Genomic DNA, 24,124 nt, shown 5'->3' with positions numbered 1-24,124 from the left:
AAATTTCTCTAAGGATTTATTAAATATTTGGCACAATGGTTTGTACAGAAGAAAACATGCACTTGTAGTGACATAAGAAAAATTGGCACAAAAACAAAATATCACAATCTATGCCGGAAGGCTTTTAAAGGAAGACAAGAAAAATTAGAATAAAATATTACTGACAAAGTAATATTTACAATGCAAAATAAAGAAAGCCAACATCTTTATGCTAATTAACGTGCCAATAGAGTAACAATAAAAGGCTAAGTGTACAAATCTCACAAGTTTCATTTACATTCTTAACAATTTTCCCTATGCTAAATGTCAACAATATTGAATATGTATGATGGATGAATGAAAGAGATTTGTGATGGGCTTAAACTCAACGTCGGTGCTGATGAAGTAAGCTTTGAGGCCTTCCAACTTCTTCTTCTAATTCTTCCTCCTCCTCCTCCTCTTCTTCTTCTTCCTCCTCTTCCTCTTCTTCTTCAGCTACTACTTGCCTCGAATTATCTTTCTTTGTTGCCATCAAAACCTGAGGTTTGCTTATGATTTCGTCTTCATCTTCTTCAAGTTCTTCTTCATACTCTTCGTCATCCTGAATCAAATATAGTAAGACACTATTTGAGACATCTACTTTAAAATCATGGAATTAATTATTAATAGATGAATCTACTTACACAGCGGGATTAGATTTTTATATATACACACATAACTAAATTTAAGAGGAATGCATTTTTTTTTTTTACTAGTATGAATTGATAAGGTGGTGCCACCTAGGTGTGTATTTGAACCCAAATACGAGTAAAGGATGAGTTATTGTTTCACTGTTGCGCTTCTCTTTATTTCAACAACGTCATAGCTTCTCTAACGCCAGGCCAAAGTAATCATCTTTGACAAACTTATTTCTCATGATCGCAACAATAAGTGTGATTATATGCCGCGATCACTGCAATGCCCATAATGATTTCTTGCGATGTCGAACTACCATAATCATACCTTGCAATCGCCGCAAAATGTGTGATGATTTTTGGCGATCGCAGCAATACTTTGATCAATACTTGCAATGGCGGGAACATCAGAATTACAAAAACGTTATGAGAATCTCACACGATAGGCGAGTTCTGTGATAACTTCTCGCGATCGCAGACACATAGGTGATGTCAAAGAATCAAGGCGAAATTTGTGATAAATTCTCACATTCACTGCAACACACGTGATTTCTTGCGATCGCGTCAAATTTAATTTTCCAGCCATTGAGTCAACATCTTCGATTTGTCACGATTTCATATTATAATTTTACACGGTGATCTTGAAGAGACTTATTGATTTCTGGACATCATGGCAACATCCCCAATCATCTCTAGTGATTATTTTTCAACCCACACCCGTGATCATCCAACACCAACTTTGTGATCACGGCCATATCTCCAATCTCACCAGACCTACCTTGCAATTGTTGCAAAATTCATAATGATCTCCTGGAATTGTAGCTTCAGCCGTGATCATTTCCTGCAACCGCGTTAAAGTCCGTGATAATTTATTATGATGGGGGCATTGTCCATGATTCGCAATTTTCAATCACCCAAAACAAGAAAAATCGGAAATTTTTTGGCAAAAAACTATACAAAATTTACGTAGATTCCCGATTTTCAGGTCGATTAGACACCCTGATACTGACAAGCCTTGTATTTGTTTATTTACTGTAAGTACATTGAATTTTCCTTATACTTACGTCATGGTGAGGTTCCATAGTCGATATGTCTGCCGCTGTCTCATCCCCTAGACCTGCTGCGGCACTCGCTGCAATCAAAGCATTTATGTCAAAATATCACAACACAGTCACATGCCAATCCATGCCTCTACAAATAGAAAAGTGTAACAACCAGTTATGCTTTCTGTTGGCAAAATCAATATTTACTTCCAAAATGGCATTATACCTATAACATTTCGATGGACTAATTAGTGTTTGTGTGAAATTTCATCTCAAATTTTCTAGTAGATTGTACGAGAACAACAAGAAAGACACCTAACTTTAAAACAGTAATGATTTAACAATCTTACTGTTAATTATAAAAATTCCAGATATATTGAGGTGTTGTAAAAAAGTCTTTATCCTCATTATACTGTATGTGTACCTTATGCAAGTTCCCTAAAAGGCTAGTGAAAATTTTCTTCAATTTGAACAAATTAGGATGATTAAAAGTTTCTTTGTGGCAAAAATAAGTTTAGAGAATTCAGAGATATGAAACTGTACCTGTTGTGTAGTTTGTAGTCAAATCTTCTTCCACATTAAAACCAAGATTATCTGCTTCTGCTTCATCTTCAGAGGCTAAAAATAATTTGGAGAGTAAGTCCGATACTTGGGTAAGTAAGTATTTAAGAGTAAGAAACCGTTATCGCTAAACCCACAGTAAAGAGCCTAAATAAGAGCCTAAAGAAAAGGATACCACACTACTAAAACAATGTCTCAATGAGAATACAATATTGATTCTCCTATGTTAATTAATTTAAGAAAGTGTTGCTGTTGAAGTTGAACCTTGCCACAGGAAAAGTCATTAACATAAGCTTTTCTTTCTACCTCCCTTACATAAAAAAAAACAATATTGACTGTTACAGGATGTGTTTTTAAACGCAACCCAAGTTACAAGTACTGAAAGACACATTTTGATGACAAAACAAGGGCATGTGTTGGTATCCCTGTGTTCTATACTTCATTGCCAATCAGATGATATGCATTGTTGCATTATAGTTATCTATGAGAATTAGTGTTATTGGGAATTTATTGTTAATAAGACTCAACATGAGGTTTTCGCTAGCTCATATAAAGTATGTACCCCATTGTTGGTCTGTTTATTTAAATCGTAGAAAAATTGATTTATTAAGTATTGAAATCATACCTGGAAACTTGATTTCAAACCTTTTTTGGCATAAAAACAATTATTTACTTTTAATGTATTCTTCACCAATACCCTGATAGAATATTGTATTGTATGTCTACGTTTATGGATTTTCTACAGATCCGATTTCTTGATACAGTATATTTGACAATAAATAATTGAATGGTTGATTTTTTAGCCATTGTAATCATACATGGAAACCTGATTTCAAACCTATCTTGGCATTAAAATATTAATTTATTTTTAACCCTTTGGGTGCCAGAAATTTATTTTGGTACTTTCCGAAAAGTTCCAGTTTTTTTACTAGGTATGTCTGAAAAGTGCCAGCCTTTCCGTGGGGGCGAAGCGTAGTGCGCAAGAATAAAAATCGGTAAAAGTGTAAATTTTCATCTCAAAAGTGCCATGGAACGATATATCGTCCCTCGATCATTTGAGAAATCGATTGAAATCATTGTTGTTTTATAATAACAACCGAGTCAACCGATATGCCCATTAAATCACATGATCGAAAGTCGCGCCGGCCCGATATATCGTTGCAATGTATTTTTCTGTAAGACTACCGACGACGATATATCGTTGTGAAGTATTTTTCAGATGTGTTGTGCAAAACGATATATCGTTGCGTGGCACTCAAAAGGCGTAATGTGCAATAGATACTCTTTTGAGCATTGGGAAAACACCATGTTATGTCTTATTCACAATGAATTCCCAATGACACTAAATTTCTTAGTTAACTTTCCAACAATGCATATCAGCTGATTGTAAAGAACACAGGGATACCAACACATCCGCCTGTAATGTCATTAAAACGTGTCTTGCAGTACTTGTAACTTGGGTTGGGTAAAAAAAAACATCCTGTATCAATCAATATTGTTTTTCCCCAAAAAGAATGTAAAATAATCCTTATTGTGCTAAATATAAACAGCATGGTTCAGATACAATGTACGCTCACTGAAATATTAGTGAGCTCTGGCCAATAGGATAAAGGTATTGGTTAAGTGTAAGCAGTAACATACATTTCCGAATTCTGAGGATAAATCAAATCGTGCATCAACAATAAAAGAAAGTATAGCTGTACAGAGTTAAAATATAAAATAATGTGCTGCCAACTGGCAGGAGTCAATACACATAGCCTCCTCTAATACAAGGCCAAGGCAAGAAAAAATTGGCAACACCGCTGTACCGTCCAATCGAAACAGCTGTTGCACTAAATTTATTAAGGATAGTAAAGGAAATTCATGTTTAGACTTTTATTCCTGTTATTAACGTGGCAATAGGCATGACGTTGCCACACACAACTATGGTAACGAATATTACCTTGTTCAATGCCTTCATCCTCTTCTTCTTCTTCTTCTTCGTCTGACATAAACGTGACTTCAGGACCTCCGTTGTCTGCCTTCAATGTCTGTAACATCAAATACAGTCAGGCCTAGATTCCTGGGAGGAAGTTAACAATCAACTCCAAAGTGAATTTAAAAACTGCTTTGTAAGTTCACTTCTGGTTTAATTATTTTAAATTAGCTCAATGTAGTTTGCACCAACAGCTGCAAATAGTTTGATAAAATGGTGCATAAAAGAAATTGTGGCAAAAAGTACACAGGTTAGTTAAGGACCATTCCTTCTTTAAATGTCTAAAGGATTGGATATTGCGGGAGTTTAACCATTTTCATAAAAAAGGCTAAATGAAAAATAAATTTATTCTCAATAAAATATATTAAGGAAATATATTAATAATAATTTTAGGATAAACCAATGTAATTATCGAAGCACAGTTGTTAGTTCTTTTGAGTTAGGAATAAGACTGTTCAATATGTTACCACCTCGCCTTAAAAGTTTAGAACCTGTATGTCTTAAGAAACAGTTGAAATGTATTTTGTTGCAGCTTAGTGTATATTCTTTGAATGAATTCATTGATAATTGTAAATCAATGGACTGATGCATTTGATTTGTAAATAATTTGTTGTAAAGTACCTATTTTTGACGTTGTCATACATTGTAAATGTGTTGCGGCAATAAATGATTTGACTTTGACTCCAAGGTTTAGGATTACCAGCGGCAGCACATCCAGTTAGAAATTTGTCCAACAGTAGACTCTTGATACAATAATGGAAGCAGGAACATGACTTATTACCACTGAGAGGTTAACTGTAAGAAAGAACCATGTGGTCCTAAGTTCACCTCAATAAAGAAGGATCACTTCATTTCATTGATTATAAAACGGAAAATATTACTATAAAACCTACTTTATACTTCTTTTGGCACACAACAGCACTTTGGTAATTGATAGTTGTAGGGAAACATTATTACTGAGAAACTACACCTAAAGGCAAAATTACAATCCTTAAATGAAATTTTAAAAACTTTTAGATTTTTCTTATTTAATTAAAACACGTAATACTGTCAGCTTCAATATCAATGCCAAGTAATGTTAGCGTGAAAAAATGTTAAAAACAATCCAAATAGGAAGTTAAATAATCATAAAACAACTTAAGGTTAAACACAACTTGGTCAAATCTAAATCCTAGGTTACCAAAGACAAGCATAGGCAAGTTAGACAAATAATATTTGTGTTAGTCAACACTCGGGCACACGTTCTTACGTCGTCCAGCCCGATGAGTGACAAAGTAACTTTCCCCGCCAGAATGACCGGGGATTCGTCGTTTTCCTGGGACAATTGTTCAATCTCTGATTGGCTAACTAACAGCTGACTCTGGGACGGAAGAGAGCCTTCCAAATAAATACTCTGAGGCGGTGGTGGAGGGGGAGGGGGTATGGTGGGTGTGGCGCTACGGGGGGTTAGCGGAGTAGGAGGACGACTCCATTTCTGTCCCCCTTCCAAACTCTCCGTCATTTCCATCCCCACCACTTGAACCCCACGTTCTATTTCTTTCTCTAATTTTTCTTCTACTTCTAGATCCTTTGATTTTTCCTCTAAATCTATTTCTTCTACCTTTTCCGGTTTCGACTCGACAACTTCGACTGCTTCCTCTTTTTTGACGAGTTTTTCTTCAACCTCCTGGAAAATAGGAAAATGAATGTGAGAATGGTTGCAAAATAATGACTTTCTAAGAGTAAAGTACCGGTACTGAAATTTTACTTTGGAGGGGTTGAGTTATTAATGGTAAAAAAAATTTACAAACTCTTTTTGTTTTAATTTAATATCGATTTATAAATTATTGTTTGATTCACAATTTATGTCCAATAATATGCCAATTTATGCAATTTTGAGCATATCTCAAATATTTTAAAGTTTTACCCATGTTGTTGGAATTAATTATTTCAAACTGTGGTCAATATAAGGAAATGAAATTAACAAACAGGACAAATGTTTGCCAACAAGTAATTTTCTTATAATGAGTAAACTATTATGCTAGTTGAATACGAAGTTTAATAAATAGTTATAGTTAAAAGTTGTATAACAAATATTGCAAATTGTTAAAACAACAAAACTCAATAATTTTGTTTGCATAAACACAAATCTCTTAGTAATGATATAGACATTGATGAGTTATATTAAATTAGTCTGCTTTACACACAGACAGGTATTAATATTACTTCTCAGTACATCGCCAGAGCAGTAAAAAAGTGTACATTTAATAAATAACAGATAACTTAAGACTGAATCACAAAAAGAAAACTTAAAACAACTTGTCCATGCTAATACTACCTTTTGAAACAAGCTTCACTCAAAAACAACTAACAACTAGTACATGAAGAAGTGGTAAATAATTTGGAAAAACACTAAAAACTTAAACAATCACAAAATCATAATGAAAATTTCAAGTCGCTACGTTTAAACAAAACACATTGTTTACATGCACAATAAACACACAACTAAACACATTTGTGAACAGAAGTGCCGGCAATCTCAAGCCTGTAGTTGAACGAGCCGAAGTCAGTACTTTGTACATCGCTGAATACAATCGGCCATGCAAGCTCAGGTTAACAAACGATGATATTTTTAAAAAAACACTTAATTGGACATAATTATAATTATTTTATCAAAGCGCAGCAAGAAATTTCATAACTTATATCTGTGAGTTTTAATTTTTCACGTAATCGGTACATAAACTTACAAGTTTTTGAAAATAGTCATAATGCATGTTAGACTTGGAGCCTAAACTCAATTACAGAGATATAATTGAGGTTTAGAAACAAAATTAAATCCATTACAATAATTTTAGTTATTAAAGCTCCTCAGGAAATCATACCATTTAGGCCAAAGGCTAAAATCGAATCTTTTACCTAAACCCCCAAAACTATAACTATTTTTTAATGAGAATTAAAATTCTAATTGAATGTAAATTTTATTTCCATTCTACATCCAAAAGTTTAGCCTTAAATAATCACTTAAAAAAACTACCTAAAAAATAAAAAGTATTAAAAAAGTTTCTGTAAAATTCAGTGCATTAGTACCTAGTGCCACAGTTGCAAACTAAACTATGGGATTTCAACACAACACGTCTAATAAAAAATGTAGAAAAATGCTTTGTTTATTTTAGAATATATTACAGCAAGAAGGAAAACGGATACTGTTGTTATGAATGTTTACCATGTTGTTTAGACGATAAACTCTTAGAAATATTTTATATTATTGATTATAGTAATATTTACACACATTTAAAAAAATCGGACATCACATTGAGCACAGCAAATAAATTATAAGCAAAATACAAAACGAAACTGAAGAGCTACAAAAAGTATTTACAAAACTAATGAAGAAATGAACGTTAATTTAATGACAATTACGTTTTATGTTATTTAAGCTACAATTGGCAGTTAGATTGATGTTTTAAAGTAAGCGCTACGGTTAAATCATTAAGATCAAAAATGTTTAGGTGCAAAAATAAATATAGACAACATAAAAAAGCTAACATCACCTGAATTCCGTCCTAGGTAAAAAAAATGGTTTTTACATACATATAAGAAGTTGGTTTATTTGGAAGTTTGTGATGTAGATTTTTTGCACCTCGCGTTCATATCTCAAATTATGTACAGTATTACTGAACCTATGTTGGCAAAATATTTATCTGTGGTATTTCTGAACGAGGACATGTGGAAAATTAAATTTAACTAGTTTAGGAAACAACCACCAAAAGTTTTCACTTTTGATGGTGTAGTGGGGGCAGGAACGTGAAGGACCAGATTTCCCACTATTATTATTCCAAAGAACTATACAGTATTGGTAAACAACTCGAATCTTTCCTTGAAGCAACCTTGGTGAACAATCCCGCATTGGAAAATTTATGACTACACTGGTCACTTTCTTTTTACCATTAAATTCAAATTGCTTTAGCATGAGATGTAAATATATTGTTTATTTATTATTTTATAAAAAAAATAAGTTCGCGACCTCTTTTAACCTTGCATTTGCCCTTGCGTGGAACTTATCCAGCAAAGCAAGGGGTGAGCTAGTACAGTACAAAGGTGAACTGTACTGATAAAATGTTTGCGGCAGTGACCAGGATACGAACCCACGACATCACTGTCTTGGGTCGGAAGTCCGTGACACTAACAACTGAGCCACCAACACCGGTTTGTAGTTTAAACAGTTTTTTCCAAAAAAAGAATTATTTTGTTCTAAAAAAAGCTCAAAAATTAAAATACTGACTGTTGTATGGTACTAGAGATTAAAATCATAGACAAATATAATAAATATAGACTGTCAAAGGAAGATTCCGGCGCCCACCGCTAGGAGTGCCGTGTAGTTACGGCACACACCGCTGCAGGCATGGAGCGCAAGAGCAGTATGCTACCAGCAGACGCTGCAGTGGTGTGCACTACACTCTTAGCGGTGGGCGCCGGAACATATGCTAACCGCAGCACTGCTGCCGGTCTATGTTCATTCTATTTGTCAATAGTAAAATGTACAACTGATTAACTCAGAACCCTCGTAGTCAACATTACGCCGAAATTTTGGTACTGTAAAGTAGTTTTGTTCCAAAAAGATAAAATTTGTTTACCCAGGACAAAATTTCTTTCAAAAAAGCGCATAAGAGTTGAAGTTAGGTTATGTTCACTGTCAGGTGATGCTAGCCGTACCTCTGTTTCTTCCGTTGTCCCTTGTTTGGACAGAATGTCCCGATTCACTTCCGCTACCAGGCCTGAGATAGCCGACACAACTGTCGTACAAAACATACCATCACTAGGTTGCATTCCAACTATAAAAATTTGGCCTCGGTCTGGGACCTTCCAATGAATTCCAGTTTATTCATTGAACCACGCTTCTTATAACTATAAAGACAGGCTAGGTACCTTTTGCCTTTGTTAATGTACTATTTAGATTAACATTTTCAGAGCATAACTGTTCATTTTCAAATCTCACTGGATTGTCAAAAACACACATTGTCACAGGGAAAATTGAAATATTTGAAAATATGGGGCCGGCCGAACAGTATCAAGTCCAGGTATCAACAAAATACAAAGAAAGTAGGATAACGACTCAATGTCTTATGAGACGATCTTATAAGATTTGAAAATGGAACACTAATACTTCAAAACTTGCCTTGTGATAGATAGTGAACTTACAACGCCTGTGCAGTACTTACTCATTTTAACATTTGCATTTGAGTTGACTAAGTAATTGATTTGAAAAAATCAAACTTATTTTAATGTGAATTCACGTCATTGTTTTACAAAACTACAGCATTGAGAAGAGTTATGTTTGTTTACTTATAATAACTACGCACAGAGCAACTTAGTAATTTTACCTTAGAGGAATCAGATAAAACTGAATTCATGGCCATCAAACTGACACAGGCAGAGGCAGGTGAAAATCAATTTTAAAATAACCATAAGCACATACAATCAATAAAAATAAAAACATACAAGAGTAAAAAACACATTTTGTCTTCAAACTGAAGTATTCTATTGGAAAACCAACAAAAATACCTTACTAAGTTGGCTTGCTTGAAAGCGACTAAAATATAAATTTAACAGGGAGTATAAACACACACAATTCCAGATACAGCCAGTCTCGTAAAGGAAAATTGCTTCCATGTCACATAATGTCAATCAGGAAGGGTATTTTTGTGGGAAAGAGATTGTTCACAAAACCAATTAAGGTCATCACTTACTTTTCCTCGAACCCATAAAATACTTTACCTAACTTGTGTTCTACGCCAATGTTGGGTTTTTAACATTCAAAGGGGAATAGTCTAAACACTAACGAGAAGGTGCCATAGCACCGAATCATGTTTTTAGTCCAATTTGCCAAATATCATGTTCGGAATTGTAGGATTTTAAATTCCTACAGCGCCGAAAGAGATATTTGTGTGTCTGAGCCGAAGTAATTCTTTTAAAATCCAACAGCACCCAACTAACACTAAATAAGTGTCAGAGTCTACGAATAGGGGTGCACGGAGAATACTTGCATTGGGGCACAGTCAGACTAGTTACGCCACTGGGAGAATATTTCTACTGTTCGACATTATAGGACTGTTTCCGCATTCTGTAACACAAACCTCTCTTTCGGCGCTGTAGGAATTTAAAATCCTGCAACGTTGAACGTGATATTCGGCAAATTGGGACTAAAACATGATTCGGTACTATAGGATTTGGCACAGAAATAACTATTCGGCACTATTGGATCCCAGACACTTTTAAATCCTATAGTGCTAAATAGTTTTTGATAACGTCCTATAATGCCGAAAGAATATTTAAATCGTCAAACTACATCGAACGAAATTCAGCAATATAGGACTTATTTGGCTTCTGGCACTATAGGATTCGGTGCTATAACCACCGGATTCGGGTGACCAACCTTGACCTTGTTACCATCCAATGTTGACATTTTGTTAGATAGCATAATTAATTGGTACTGGAAGCCCAAAGTGTTCAAAAACCTTTGTCTCTGAAAGTCAATTGATTGGGTTCAAATCTTTTAATTTGGAAAGTCAACTTCTTTAACACTATCAGTAATTCCTTTAACAAATCTTACATGACCCGTCCTCTTTAAAACCCCTCACCCTCACTTTCACCACCAACACACTGTAGTAATATGAAAATGTGATCAGTTCCGAAAGGACAGAATGCATTTTAGTTTAATTATTCTTGAGCGAATATCTCTGTTGGTTCTTGGTAAATACGTTTCTGTCTTAAACCTTGAATAACCCCATACTATCAGTGATTTATCAAATTATCAATTTTTTTTAATCAATGGCAATAAAAAACCATTTAAAAACAGAGACTTAACAGCTTCATGAACAATCTCTATTCCCGCCAAGGCTGAGGGAAAGGGCCTGACCTGACTAGGTTTGTGGGGGACTTTGACCATCTGGGCAACAATGCGTTCCATTGCTGCCTCTGTTTCTTCCAACCTCCTTCTCAGCTGATCCAATTCTATGTCCCCTGCACACCTCTCATTGTTACCAACTTGCCAGAGTGAAATTTCTCACAAGAAAACACCATGTTTTCCATTCAGAATTATATAGTAACATCTTTCCCTAATATAAAAATTTGGTTAACACCAACCTCTATTTGACCTTCAACTTTTATTTGTTAAATAGCATTTAATGATTTTTGTCAGGATAACAAGCTTACTTGAATGGGAAACTGTGCATTGTGGTGCAAGAAACACACAAAATTTAAATACAAATATTTAGCATGTTTAAATCTCACTGACACAGAATTTAGCAAAGGAAAGTTTGATTATTGAGAAATGTTTAGTCTCAATTTCTTGGATCAGAATTACTCTTTTGTCTTCAGGGAAGCTCGCTAAACCATAACGAATCTTTAAAACTTCTACTCTTGCGACGCCCAACCCAGTTAACCTAAATGAGTACTGGTAATTGGTTGGTTTTTCTTTCAATGATTTATTATTGGTTTTTGATATATTATGTTATTATGTAGATGTTAGTAGTTGAATATATTGACATTTATCACTCAAATCACAGATGAGACGAAAATGGAAAAATTTAGGGATAAAACCATGGTTTTTAAAATTTGGGTTAACCTCACTTTGGTATGGAAACACGTTGCCGACAACTGTCAAAATCATATCGGGATTGCAGGTTATGTTGACTATGAAGTGAAAAATACAATCAAGACCACCATTTCACTTTTAGCTGAATCCAAATTTTAATTCCAATAGAAAATAGTTAAGCGATCATAGAGTGAGTTAATTTATATTTTCTCCTTTAGAATCACAACATTAACAAGTTTTAAGAAAATTGAATTGAATCAGAAAATTTTAGATAAAAGATATTCACACGCAAAATTTAAGACATTCATCAACTTTGAACAAAGTTTGCAATTGCACCTTATGTTAGGCTAGCAAAACATTTTCTTTGAGATTCATGGCTTTTACCTTTATACAGTAATACTTATTAATATTAAAAATATAATTTTTAAGAATTAATTTATACTTACTTGCATCTCTCTCCTTCCAACCTTTGTGAAGCATGCAATAACAGTTACAATATTTACAATTCAATGAAGACATGATATGTAAATAGTCTAATGACAACACATACCTACAAGCATCAATGATACCAACGTCAAACAACTAGGACTTAGGTTGTTATTTAGGGCAAACCATTTTGGTGAAACTAATTAATTTTTTTTTACAGGGGTTCAGTTAGAGGGTTTTGTAAAAAGTAAGTCTAGTTTTGCCAAATAAAACTTCAACTTCTTTTCATAAGTGTTATTCTATAGCCTATTTCAAATAATAATTATTGTAGTATTGTTTATTGGTTATAATTTTTGAATGGGTTTAAAGTACTGTACAAGGATTTTATTTCTATTGGAAGAAATTGTATCATCTCATTACTCTAGAACATTGTATTAAAATTTCATAGCCCGTCTTAAACTTTTGTAATGTATGGAAATCAACTCCACGTCAATAAAATGCATGGTTTAGAAACTTCCTCCAACAATGTATAATCTCTGTCAATAAATTATCCAATAGTCTTTAATAGAAGGGAACCTCACAAATAGTAATTCATATTTTATTCAATGCCAATTGACTTAAGATATCTTTTTTGATACTTATTTATGTCTAGGCAACCTCCTCTTTCATAGTATGCCTATATGTGGACAAACTGTTACATATTTACTACACACCATCCCAACATTACCTATAGAAAATATATATCATAGGGTAGAAATTCAAACCCAGGTCCCTTAGACAGATGAACCACTACAAGTCATAACCAAGGTCTTTTCTGAAGCTGTAACCAATAGGCCTGATGTTAGTGATTTATTAAGTACAATGCCGGTAATTGATTTTAGAAAACTGAAATAGACATCCAATCAACAAGAATCAGCAGTAGCCAAACTTTTGTTTAAATACAACACAAGTGATTGACTCAAGCATGTGCTGTAAAAATAATATTTTCTCTTTCACAACAGTATGTGTCTTATAGTTTGGATTTGTTTGAAAAAGTGGCGTGTTCAACGGAAATTAGGAATTGATATCAACACAGTCTGTGAGTGGTTCAATTCAACTTCGTTTTCATTCTAAAACTGGTTTATGGTTATGGACACTACTTTAACATGATGGTTTTGCATGGGTGTTTATGGTGGATTCTGTTGATATGTAGGTTAATGTTTGAGAATGGGATGTCTAGTTATATCAATAGTCCCAACAGTATACCAGAGTACATAAGCCATTTACCGAGCTTGGTATTGTTGTCGTCTGCGTGACCTTGAGCAAGTTTTGCTTGGTAGACTGCTGACGGAGGAGTATCGTTAAACACAACCCTGCGGAACTCTGGGTCCGGCTCGAACTCTTTGTAAGCGCTGCTTTCATCTGACTTCTTGAAGATCAGCTACAACAGTTAGACAATAGTTGAGAGGGAACTCTGCTAGAACACTTTAAGGCAAACTGAAAATTTGAAGCTAAAAAACTTTAAACTAGGTAAAGTATAGTAACTAAATCTCTTACGCCTCTCTTGTCTGACAATCGAGATCAGCCAAACGTTTGAAAAATCGTGGAATGACGTCAGGAATTAGATGAATACCTTTATAAGCACCGTTAATGTCTGAGGATCACTTCATACAATCATAAGGCACTTCAGGTTTGGCTAGTATTCTTACAAGGATTGTCCTCACCTGAAGATTAAACTTAATGAAAGGTCGTGAATTGTAGTGTATGCACCTTAGATAACACTCCAGAGTAAAGTTGGTACTTTCCTGTTAAAGGGAACATTCATTATTATAGATGATTTTTTCGATTTATCGATTTTTTTTTCCTTACGATGCATTACAAATTGACAGGTGATATTTGGGTAAAATAGTGTCTATTATATGGAAAGAAATGAATCTGTTCTAAGCTAACATAACATAACCAACAAAACTTGCTGTACCATTTGAAAATTCCGTTTGATAACAGAAAAGGCGAGTGGAGAGTATTAAATGGAGTTTTTAAATGTTACAGCAAGTTTGGTTAGTTTTGTTAGGTTGGTTTAGAACAGTTTTATTTCAATATTTTTTTTAAATTCTTGATTGTCGATTCTGAACAATATTTATTTATCGTAGTTGTCAGCTGATATGTTTCAATTTGTTAATATCGATAAATCGAGAAAAAAATCATCGATAATAATGAATGTTCCCTTTAACAGGAAAGTACCGTAAAGTTTTAAGGCATTATAGTTTTGTTGATGACTTTAGGGGCACAGAAACTTGATACATTTATTTACAAGCTCCATTAGCAATTGTTTTGATAAGCATCTAGACTGCCAGTGAAACTCCTAGGATCGGTAGGATCGTGGATCAGATCGAAAAACCCCCCACCACCGCTCAGTGCCGATGGCGTGACGTCAACCATTACTGCAACGATACGGAACTGAGTCATGAGCCTTTGTGGTGAAGTGGATAGCGTGTCGGGCTGATAATCTGAACGAGCCGGGTTCGAATCCCACCGGGAGCACTAACTTTTTGTCAACAATTTTTTTCATATCAGCAAGTTTGGTTGGTTTAGTTAGGTTATGACAGTTTAATTTTATAATTAAAAGATTGTAAAATTGAATTTGAGACATTTATAATTTTATTTTTAGAACAGAGCTATTTTTCGATTAGTAAACCTTCATTCGAGTTTATCATTATCAGCAAGTTTGGTTAGTTTGGTTAGGTTATGATAGTTTAATTATATTTAATTCAAATTTAATCTAAAAATTATACGTTTTGACAGCGACAGTGATACAGATAACAATTTTCCGCGAACAGTTAGATAAGCTATGCTGATGCGCTGGTATGATTCGGAAACGTACGACATGGTGCGGTGGTGGGGGGTGATCCACTGATCTGATCCACGATCCTGATCTGAGTCCGATCCTCGGACTTGCACTGGCAGTCTAGACGCTAGTATTGTTTTGTACTGCTGTTCAGACTGGTGAAGAAGAAAAAATTTTGAAAGTAAAATTCCCTGACGTTTCCAGGTTTTCCAGACTGTACTTTTTCCAGGTGTACCGTAAGTCGATATCGATTAATCAAAATTAAGAAATATTAGAAAAAATTTAAATATTTAACTTAATTAATCACTCCTAAATACAAAACTTGTTTCAAACTATGTAGGCCTACATATCGATTCCTCCCCCATAGCAATAACTATTATCGATAAAAAAATGTGCATCAGTGCTTATGTCGTTCTTTTTGCCATTTCGCCATTAGTCATCACCCTGACAAACGTAGCTATCAAATTTTTAATACTGTAGGCTTCACTTAATCTAAACCTACCTTCATCATAGTGTACATGAAGAATATGACAATGCCAATGGTATAGAGAGGCATGATGATACCCATAGTTCCTCCTGTCTTGGGCGCAGGCACCACATGTCCGGGACCTCCCATCGGAGGCCTCATCCCAGGCATGGGCATCGGCTGTGAACATACATCAGTTGTGTGATAAACCTAATCTAACCTAACCTAACCTGAGAGAAAAATAAAATTTTATGGCAATTGGTATTGGTAGAATGTCAAACCTTTTTTTATAAAACACAGTATCGTCAAAACTTTTCAGTAGCCTACTAAAAAAACAATTGCTGACTCATACTGGTGTTAAAAAAGTGATTTATTTTTTTAACCTAAATTTTATTGCGCTTAGTAATAAATCTTCTTTCTTTATCATTTTTATACATTATTTGTAAACTTATGACTATTTATCTACACAACCTTAGTAATATTAAAGTGAGTTCTTATTGAATTTCAATAATCATATACAAAAAAGCATTTTAACAAGAACATTTCTAGGTGCCCAAAGGGTGAAAGAGTTACAGATTCAAAGTATTTAAATGTATACCAAATACACAAATAAAACTAGCAAACAAAGTAAATTGGTTTGAAATATATAAATTCGATAAATTATTAGACCATATATTAAAAATATGAATAATCAACAGTAAAAGCATTACAAATTACAAAAAACACTAATAAAGAGAAAAAACATCTTCTTTCCAACACAACTTGATAAATTCACACTTATAGACTAGACACAAAACGTTTCTGGATTAGCTCATTTTGGACAGTCTCTCTTATATAAATAATTAATTTGTAATTTTACTATTTTCTGATGGCTCATATTTGTTTAGCTCAGTAAATGGTTTGGTATTGAGGTGTCAAAATGAGAGAGTGATAAGTCTAATAATTTATAAGATGGGAAATAATGTACAAAAGTTGTTATATTGGCTTTTTGACCAATCACATCTGTCACCATCGGTCCAAATCGGAAACTTGTGGTTATGTTTTTTACTGGGTCTGTTATGACCTGTACCTGCTGTTTTGGTGATACCTCAGAAAATGATCATGACGACATAGAATAGTGCAACTTAACAATAACAACTTAAGGGGGTTCCCTACCTCGAATTGTTTTCAATTTTCTGCGACCCTGGTGAGTTTAGTTGGAACTACAAGACGACAAAATATTCCCTAGGATTGCTGTGTGCTGGTCGTGTCACCGCCAGGACGCCTCCGCAGTGGAAGTAGGCCCATCCTAGTAAACCCGCCCCAGCAGTGCACACACTTTCACCTTCTCCCCTAGTTCCCTCTAATATTTATTAATTTTAATTCAAATTATTAATTTATTCAAATGAAATATTAATTTGAAACGTTTTTGTTTCACAAGTATGCTACAACCTATATGACTGAACGTTTTTATATTATCAACAGGTTATTGGCTGTATTTATTTATACTGCTTAACTGGTTTATAATAATTAATATAATGTTATTATGTGTCATGGATAAATCTTGGGGGAAATATTATGAATGATGAAGAATGTGTAAAATTTGTATCCCTCCGCGAGACAGTAGTTTCGATAAAGACCGATAGAGTCCGTCAGAATCATAGCACTTTTCGCCGTGCAAGGTTTTACGCGGTTTCATTTTGCACATACAAAAAATCATCTTTTCTTGAAACTAATAGTGACTTGATATTTCTAGTTAAATTTCGCACTAATATTGCTTTGTTAAAAATCGATAATTTCATAAAAAGATATTATTATTTAACTGCAAAGTTCACTAACTTTGACAAGTCGTTGCCCTTGATTGCGTAAGCATAGACATTTTTTAAAAAGCAAACTTAGTAGAACCACTCTTTATATACAAAATGGTGTTTGGTTCACAATTTAAATGTTAAAACTAGAATCGCTATATGATACCGCGCGAAGCGGTTTTCTGACGTTTTTCGGCGGGGGTAGAGAACCCTCTTAATGGGCGGTTGTAGGCGTAAGTTGTTTTGTCAAACGATTGAAACAGCCTAACAGGATAGATAAATTGTTTAAAGTAATGGTTAATGTAAAAACTTTGATATTTTCTTACTATAAGTGTAAATTTATCAAACAATATTCAAAGACATCTTAAATTATATATAGATCACATCACCAAACCTATGAAATTCTTATCAACAAGATATTAAGTGTCAACACTAATTATGAGGGAAATGTATATACAAAATTGCTGATACAACAGATTTTAAGTGGCTCAACATTCAAAAGCACACACATTTTAATTTCAAAGTAACATTATTTACGAGTCTTTGCGAGACATGATAATTTTTACACGTTACGACAACCATGAGCATTGAGTAACACACCAAACATAGAATACCTGTTTTCTCGTCTGCACCTCCAAGAAATAGCAGCAAACATGAAGTTTTTAACATATGAAGTTTTTAACAAATCATAAAGAACTTGATCATAAAACAAGATGGGGGCTTCACTTTTTTGATAAAAATTTTAATATACTCGTATAACCTTAGACTATCAATACAACTAGACATTTTAGTTAAATTTGTAGCAAGATTTTTATCAAAATCGTCATAGTTGATGTGAGCCACCAACAGATTGTGCTGATCTAAATTACTAAATTCTGTTGAATGCACACATTTTTTTATCAAGTCAAACTTAGGAATGAATTATAGTGAGCTATAGCAACTGTTATGACCCATCAACCTGGTCAGCGTTAAAAAATAAGGCATAAAATAGAAATTTAAACACTAATCAATTCTGTGACTGGCTCACACAACTACGTTCTTTTTTTTTAATAAATTGGCGACATCTAATCCATATAGATGCGATGTCTACTTCAGTATCCAATAGTCAATGACAATGAAATAACTTATTGATGAATTATAATTTTGTTAAACACTTAAAATTGTAAGGTTTTACATTTTTTTAATCCCTTCAGCTAGCTTACATTTCCCTGCTGTACTTACTGTGGACACATAAATTGTTTAACACTTGAATATTTTAATAAAATAATTTATTATTATTATTATCTATATTATATTTATTATTATCTATAATAATAATAATCTATAAGTAGATGAAAAAACATATCTATAATAATTTTTTAAACAATTATTTTTTTTACTGAGAGAAAAATATATTTCATTTTAATAAAAAGTTACATTTTGTAAATTTCATGTAGGCCTATACGCTCTATTGTAAAATAAATTAAGTGTTGATGTAACAAATTCAATCAACATACAATTTATTAAATCTTGAAATGTTACAAACATGTTTGAAAACTATCTAGTTGAGATTCTGGCAAAACGTCAGCTAATACTGTACAGAAATAGTCAGATCTAAAAGAGAACAAATTGTAAAATGGAGCATTGTTACAAAACTGTAACAAGCTGTTAAGCGTTTAGTCTGTGAAAACAGCAATCTTAAAATGCAGTAAAATATTTCAACTATTTTGTTGACAGAGCTCAGCGCATCATGGTCTATTTTTAGTAGACCGAACCCCCCAAGCTTGTTAATTACGTTCAAGCGACTAAAAATATCTGCATGTGGATTTGTTTCCCCTGTTTTATCTGTACTGTTAGTTATAAGCTGCATGGATGAAATTGCTGTTAGTTGAACTAATTTCTCTGATTATTATACTCGTAGCCCTACCTGATTCTTTAAACCAATTCTACACTTAAGTTTTTAATTTTATTATTCTTAATTGTGTTAATAGTAATAAACGATTCAACAACTACGTTATCTAACAAAACTTAATTTTTTAATTTAATCTGGTTCTAAAGCTTTAATCTTTTGAACTCTTAGGTAACATTTGATCGCTCACAATATTTTTATTTAAAATCTCAAACAAGTTCATGGTCCATGGGCGTATTACACATTTTTGTCAATGTTTAGTAAAAAATAAAAAATAAAAAAATTCAAGCTGTAATATATTTAAAGTGTATGTTTAATGTATCTTTATATTATATTGATACAAACTATGTAGACCCAATGATAGTGTAATTAATGCATTAATTTGTTGTCAATTTATGCTTAGGCTATGTATTTTGAAAGTTAGTTAGGTACAGTACTTATATGAAAGCGGGCCAATTTTTTTTAGACAGAGTGGGTTATACCCAAATTCAGAGCATAACATCATGTTCAAAAATTACTAGCTTTACACACAGTGTGGTGAAGACAATCCTAAAATGAAAATTTGAATAGGGTGTGAACCGTTCTTTTACACAGAACCATGCCAGAGGCAAACACTCAAATTGGAGAAAAAATTAGGCCTACACCTCAGAGATCAGAAGCAGTTGTAGCCTATATTCAAAGAATAAAATATCCAGGTATTAAATATTTTGTGGAAGGCATTCTCCTGTAATAACATACCAAAAACCTATGAATGAAAAATGTTCTTACATAAGTGCTACATGTGAGTATTTTTATTGACTTACCACAGCCGGTGGTTCTTTTTCAACGACTCGAGGGACAATATGGGAATGGGGAATAGCTCGCCCCTTTTCTCTCAAAGCAGGATGAAGCATATGTGGCCGTAAATGGGGTGGTCTCTCCTGCCTTAGGTGCTCTAAAATCATTCATGTTCAAAAATTAATTTATGGGATGATATTTTGTTGATAAGGCAAAAACATGAGAAAAAACATTACAATACATGAGAAAATAAAAAATACAGAAAAGCAATAGTGTAGTCGTAAAATTTTCTGTTTTATCGTAGAAAACAGGTAGCCTATTGATATATAGTTAAAAAAAAATGCAAAGTAGCAATACCAGTCCTGCCCCACTACAACACTGCAGAAGAGAAGAAGAGGAACACAGGAAACTTTTATATGAAATTAAGATCTCCATTTGAAGACTAGTTTTTTATCATTGTTGTGAAATTCAGACCTACAAAAAGAATGATCATTTTTTTAAGCTGAAGAATAACTCTTTAACGTAGTTCTTTTGTGATTTATTTTTATAAAAGAATATCAGTCACAAAAGAAGTAGCCTATAGCGAGTATTTGGTTAATGTTTAATTTTGTGATTTTGTTTATATCTCAACTTTTAATAATTCATCCTGCATCAAAACAACTTGTTACCATATTCTTTGTAGAATTTTTAAGTGACTAAGCTAAGGTTAGTTTTTCTTTTTTTTCCTTTTTTTTTTACAGAACACAATTGAGTCTACATGGAATATGTTTAGTAGGCCTACAGTATTGTATCTAGAAATCATAAGTTAACACATTTTCCTTAAACACACTCAGCACTTAAATTAACTGTCTATCTTATGTTAGTTCTAACTGTTGCCAAAAAACAAATTAGTCAACCAAACCCACTAAGAGAATTAGCGTCTACTAAAACCCACACAGTTATTTCACATATGATTTCAACTCAATCGAGTTAAGATTCACACGTCTTACTTGTTTCCCATACTCGGAATCTTCGAGGAGCACCAATCAGAGCCGGGGAAATACCAAAATTGATTTTCAAACACAAAGAGCTATTTAAGGTTCGCAATTCATTGAGCATTTGCTGGTAACTTTTACCCAAGCGTACTTTGTCCTTGAGAAACTCTGCAATGTCTACATTGCATTTATCATGAACTTCAGAGTTACACTTGTCGACAATTTCTTTGGTCAGCCTTCCTTGTTGGAAGGCCAACAGAAATCTTTTATCTATGTCACTCTGTCCGATAAGAATTTTTTCGCACAGTTGAGACATGATTTTAATAGCGTTTAAATCTTTATCAAATATGACATCACAGCAATCTGTAAAAGAATTAGCAAAATAGAGGCTTAAAAAACACATTCAATAGTCTTATACAGTAGCCTTAGGCCTACTTATGACCAAACATTACTGGCTGCACCACAAATAGGCTTCCCATAGGCTAGCTATTGAAGCAATCGAAGACGATCTGGGCGAGTGTTTAGTTTCTGTATAGTATGTTAGGCCTGGTGTATAATAATAATTTTCAAAGTAGTAGTGCAGCTTAGTTACTAACATGAAGTTAAATAGATTCCTACCCTACCTGTTTAAAACCCCAGTTATAAGAAGAAAGTGTGACTAACAACAATATGCAGTTAAAAAAGGCAAACAATAAGTTTTGCCTAAATCGAATCCAAAAATAAATACCCCCGCCGCAGCAAACCTGCAGACTAAGCGAATTTCCATTTGCCTGATTGGATTTACACTAAAATATCTCCTTAAAAATATCACATTTATTCCCTATTTAAATAGAATCAGTTTAACACATAGTTAGGTTTGCTGCAACAGGGAGGGTGAAAGTGTTTTTTTTATGTAAAATGTTAATAGTTAGTAAGAAATAAAAATATTTTCCAAATTTGGGCAGAACATGTTAATAAACAAGCAAACTACAACAGTTTACTTATACTCCATAAGAATAACATGAGAATTTTAAATTTACAATTTTTTGGAATTTTCTCCGTAACCATTAGACGCATTATAACGCTTCAATATACTAAATTATTTGTTTTTTTAAGCTCTACTAAATTGTTTGGAAAGAAATTGCAAAATTTTATGTTTTTTTGGGTCAAAAATGGGAAAAACCCATTTTTACCCCATAAAAGCCCCCATAAACCCCCGTTCACATGGTCCAATCATGCTGGTTCGCGAACTCGTTCGAATAAACGTAGGTTTACAGGTTTGTACCAAATTTCATTAAAATCGGATCATTTTTGCTCGAGTTATCGCGCTAACGGACACATATATATATATATATATAAATATATATATAAATATATATATATATGAATTTGAACGGATGGTGTTTTTGGCCTCTAGGGACCTCAAAACGAAAAAAAAAATCGGTCCCGGGTCCAGGTCTTACCATGAGTACTACGGTAATAGCTTATTCCCTATATGGGAAATTCGCTAACAATGAGGTCTTCCTAGCATTTACCAATGAATGAATGTTCAAAATTATTTGCTAGGCCATCAGTTTTGATTATTTGCTTTTAAGTGATTTACTTCACAAAGGTTAAATGTAAACTAGGACTAGGCCTAGATCCTGGCCTGAGGAAAACAAACCTTTTTGTAACTAGGAATTTATAGCCAAAATTATTGTTAAATTAAATTTAGACGCCTACCTGCAGTTGGAACTGTAGTGGGTTTAGGTGCAACTGAAGACTGAAGCATTGGATAAAATATCTTCGGCCATAATATAGCAAAACAACCTACAACTATGGCCAGTATGAAGATTGTTTTGCCAGTTCCAAATTCAGTCGCCATTTTCGTTCGTTCGTTGGGGGGTGTAGAAAACACTGAGGATGGTGTCCACTTTAACAGACGTAATATTACTTAATACACTAATAAGTTCACATTATCACTCAAAACATAACTTCAGATTTCCTCCTCTGTTCCACGTTTCTACACCACTCAACGAAGAGGAGGCGTTTCTGTTGAGCAGACGACGATCTAAAAGCAGACGACATTAGCAATGGAAACAGCCAAGACTAAAATAAACTCAATGCCTGTAGAATATCGTATCTTTATACATTAGTGCTGTATACTATACTATATAAAGTAGCTCTCTTCATTGAATTAAGCAAATCAAAATGCAATAGCACACGGATTTGCATATACATTTTTATTAATTAATAAGGATATAGTGAAATAAGATTGATAGGAAGAAATATTAAATTAAATTGGAAAATTTGCCCCGAGAAAGTAACAACTCATAAAAATTGTTGACACCACAAGTGATAGTGAATGAGGTGTTCATGACACAACAACGTACAGTGCATGTATTGTTTATCCACACATGTATGCATTACATATATTGTAGCATTAATCTTTGACCATATAAAACACAGACTCCTGCTGTAACTTCTTACGTTTGAGCTGAAGCTAGATCATTATTTTGTTAACCCAATTGACTCCCTATTGGATTTTTCAATAAACTTTTCTTAAGAGGCAATGTTTAATATGTGCACCTGGTAGTTGAGTCAGTTGACCTATCTGAATTTTAAATACGATTGATGAAACTGTCACACGATTATTCCTGGAACATTATTCGGCATATGGGAAGAATCGCACTAAAACAACCTTAGGAATAACCTTGAAAGTGCTTTAAACACATGCAACAATTTAATACATAGCAACGTAGCAATTTCACATTGCCTCTCTTCCTCACCCAGTAGGGTAGCTATATGGAATTAATTTTCTTGTGGTAGGGATGGGTTGTTTTACTGCATTCATACTTATGAAAAAAATAGCATTCTGACTTACAGAAATTCATTTGAAGTCAGGACTAGTACAGTACCTAGCCTACTCCTGTTTCAGATACCTATACGGTACTTATTGAGGTATAATATATTATAGTACCCGTACCGTACCAGTGGAGCGCTTTGGACCCCTGCCCATTTTTTTCCCCAGGCAGGAGGCAGGATGAAAGCTCACAGTGACATATGTTATTTTTCTGTAAAGTCAAAAGCTCCTTTGCTTCTATTTCCATACATTAAGCCCACACTTCACACTGACATATGTTATTTTCCTGTATATTCAAAATCTCCTTTGGCGCTTTGGCCCTAGCTATTTCCATCTTTTTAATACTTTTTTTTATG

The 24,124-nt window shown here is 33.7% G+C and overlaps 1 protein-coding gene across 7 annotated transcripts; it reads right to left on the bottom strand.

Moving 5' to 3' along the window:
- LOC128996832 (ABC transporter F family member 4-like) lies at positions 1–22,992 on the bottom strand. Of its 7 annotated transcripts, none has more exons than XM_054422321.1 (12): positions 22,649–22,992; positions 20,963–21,310; positions 20,000–20,130; positions 15,558–15,701; positions 13,498–13,651; positions 12,252–12,272; positions 11,128–11,231; positions 5,482–5,898; positions 4,200–4,287; positions 2,240–2,314; positions 1,718–1,785; positions 1–580 (listed from the first exon to the last, which is right to left on the bottom strand). In XM_054422321.1, the coding sequence occupies exons 1-12, from the start codon at positions 22,788–22,790 to the stop codon at positions 365–367; spliced, it is 1,908 nt and encodes a 635-aa protein (XP_054278296.1). In that variant the 5' UTR covers positions 22,791–22,992; the 3' UTR covers positions 1–364. The 7 variants fall into 7 exon arrangements, with proteins under 7 accessions (XP_054278296.1, XP_054278301.1, XP_054278298.1 ...); XM_054422326.1 differs by having other exon boundaries at positions 5,833–5,898; XM_054422323.1 differs by lacking the exon at positions 11,128–11,231 and adding an exon at positions 8,925–9,004.
- Positions 22,993–24,124: the final 1,132 nt, after the last annotated feature.

This window comes from Macrosteles quadrilineatus, unplaced genomic scaffold (genome assembly GCF_028750875.1).
Source record: "Macrosteles quadrilineatus isolate MER2022 unplaced genomic scaffold, UCM_ALF_1.0 Scaffold_6__1_contigs__length_79288215, whole genome shotgun sequence".
In the NCBI taxonomy this organism is placed as follows: domain Eukaryota; kingdom Metazoa; phylum Arthropoda; class Insecta; order Hemiptera; family Cicadellidae; genus Macrosteles; species Macrosteles quadrilineatus.
This window is presented reverse-complemented; position numbering and strand designations above follow the sequence as displayed.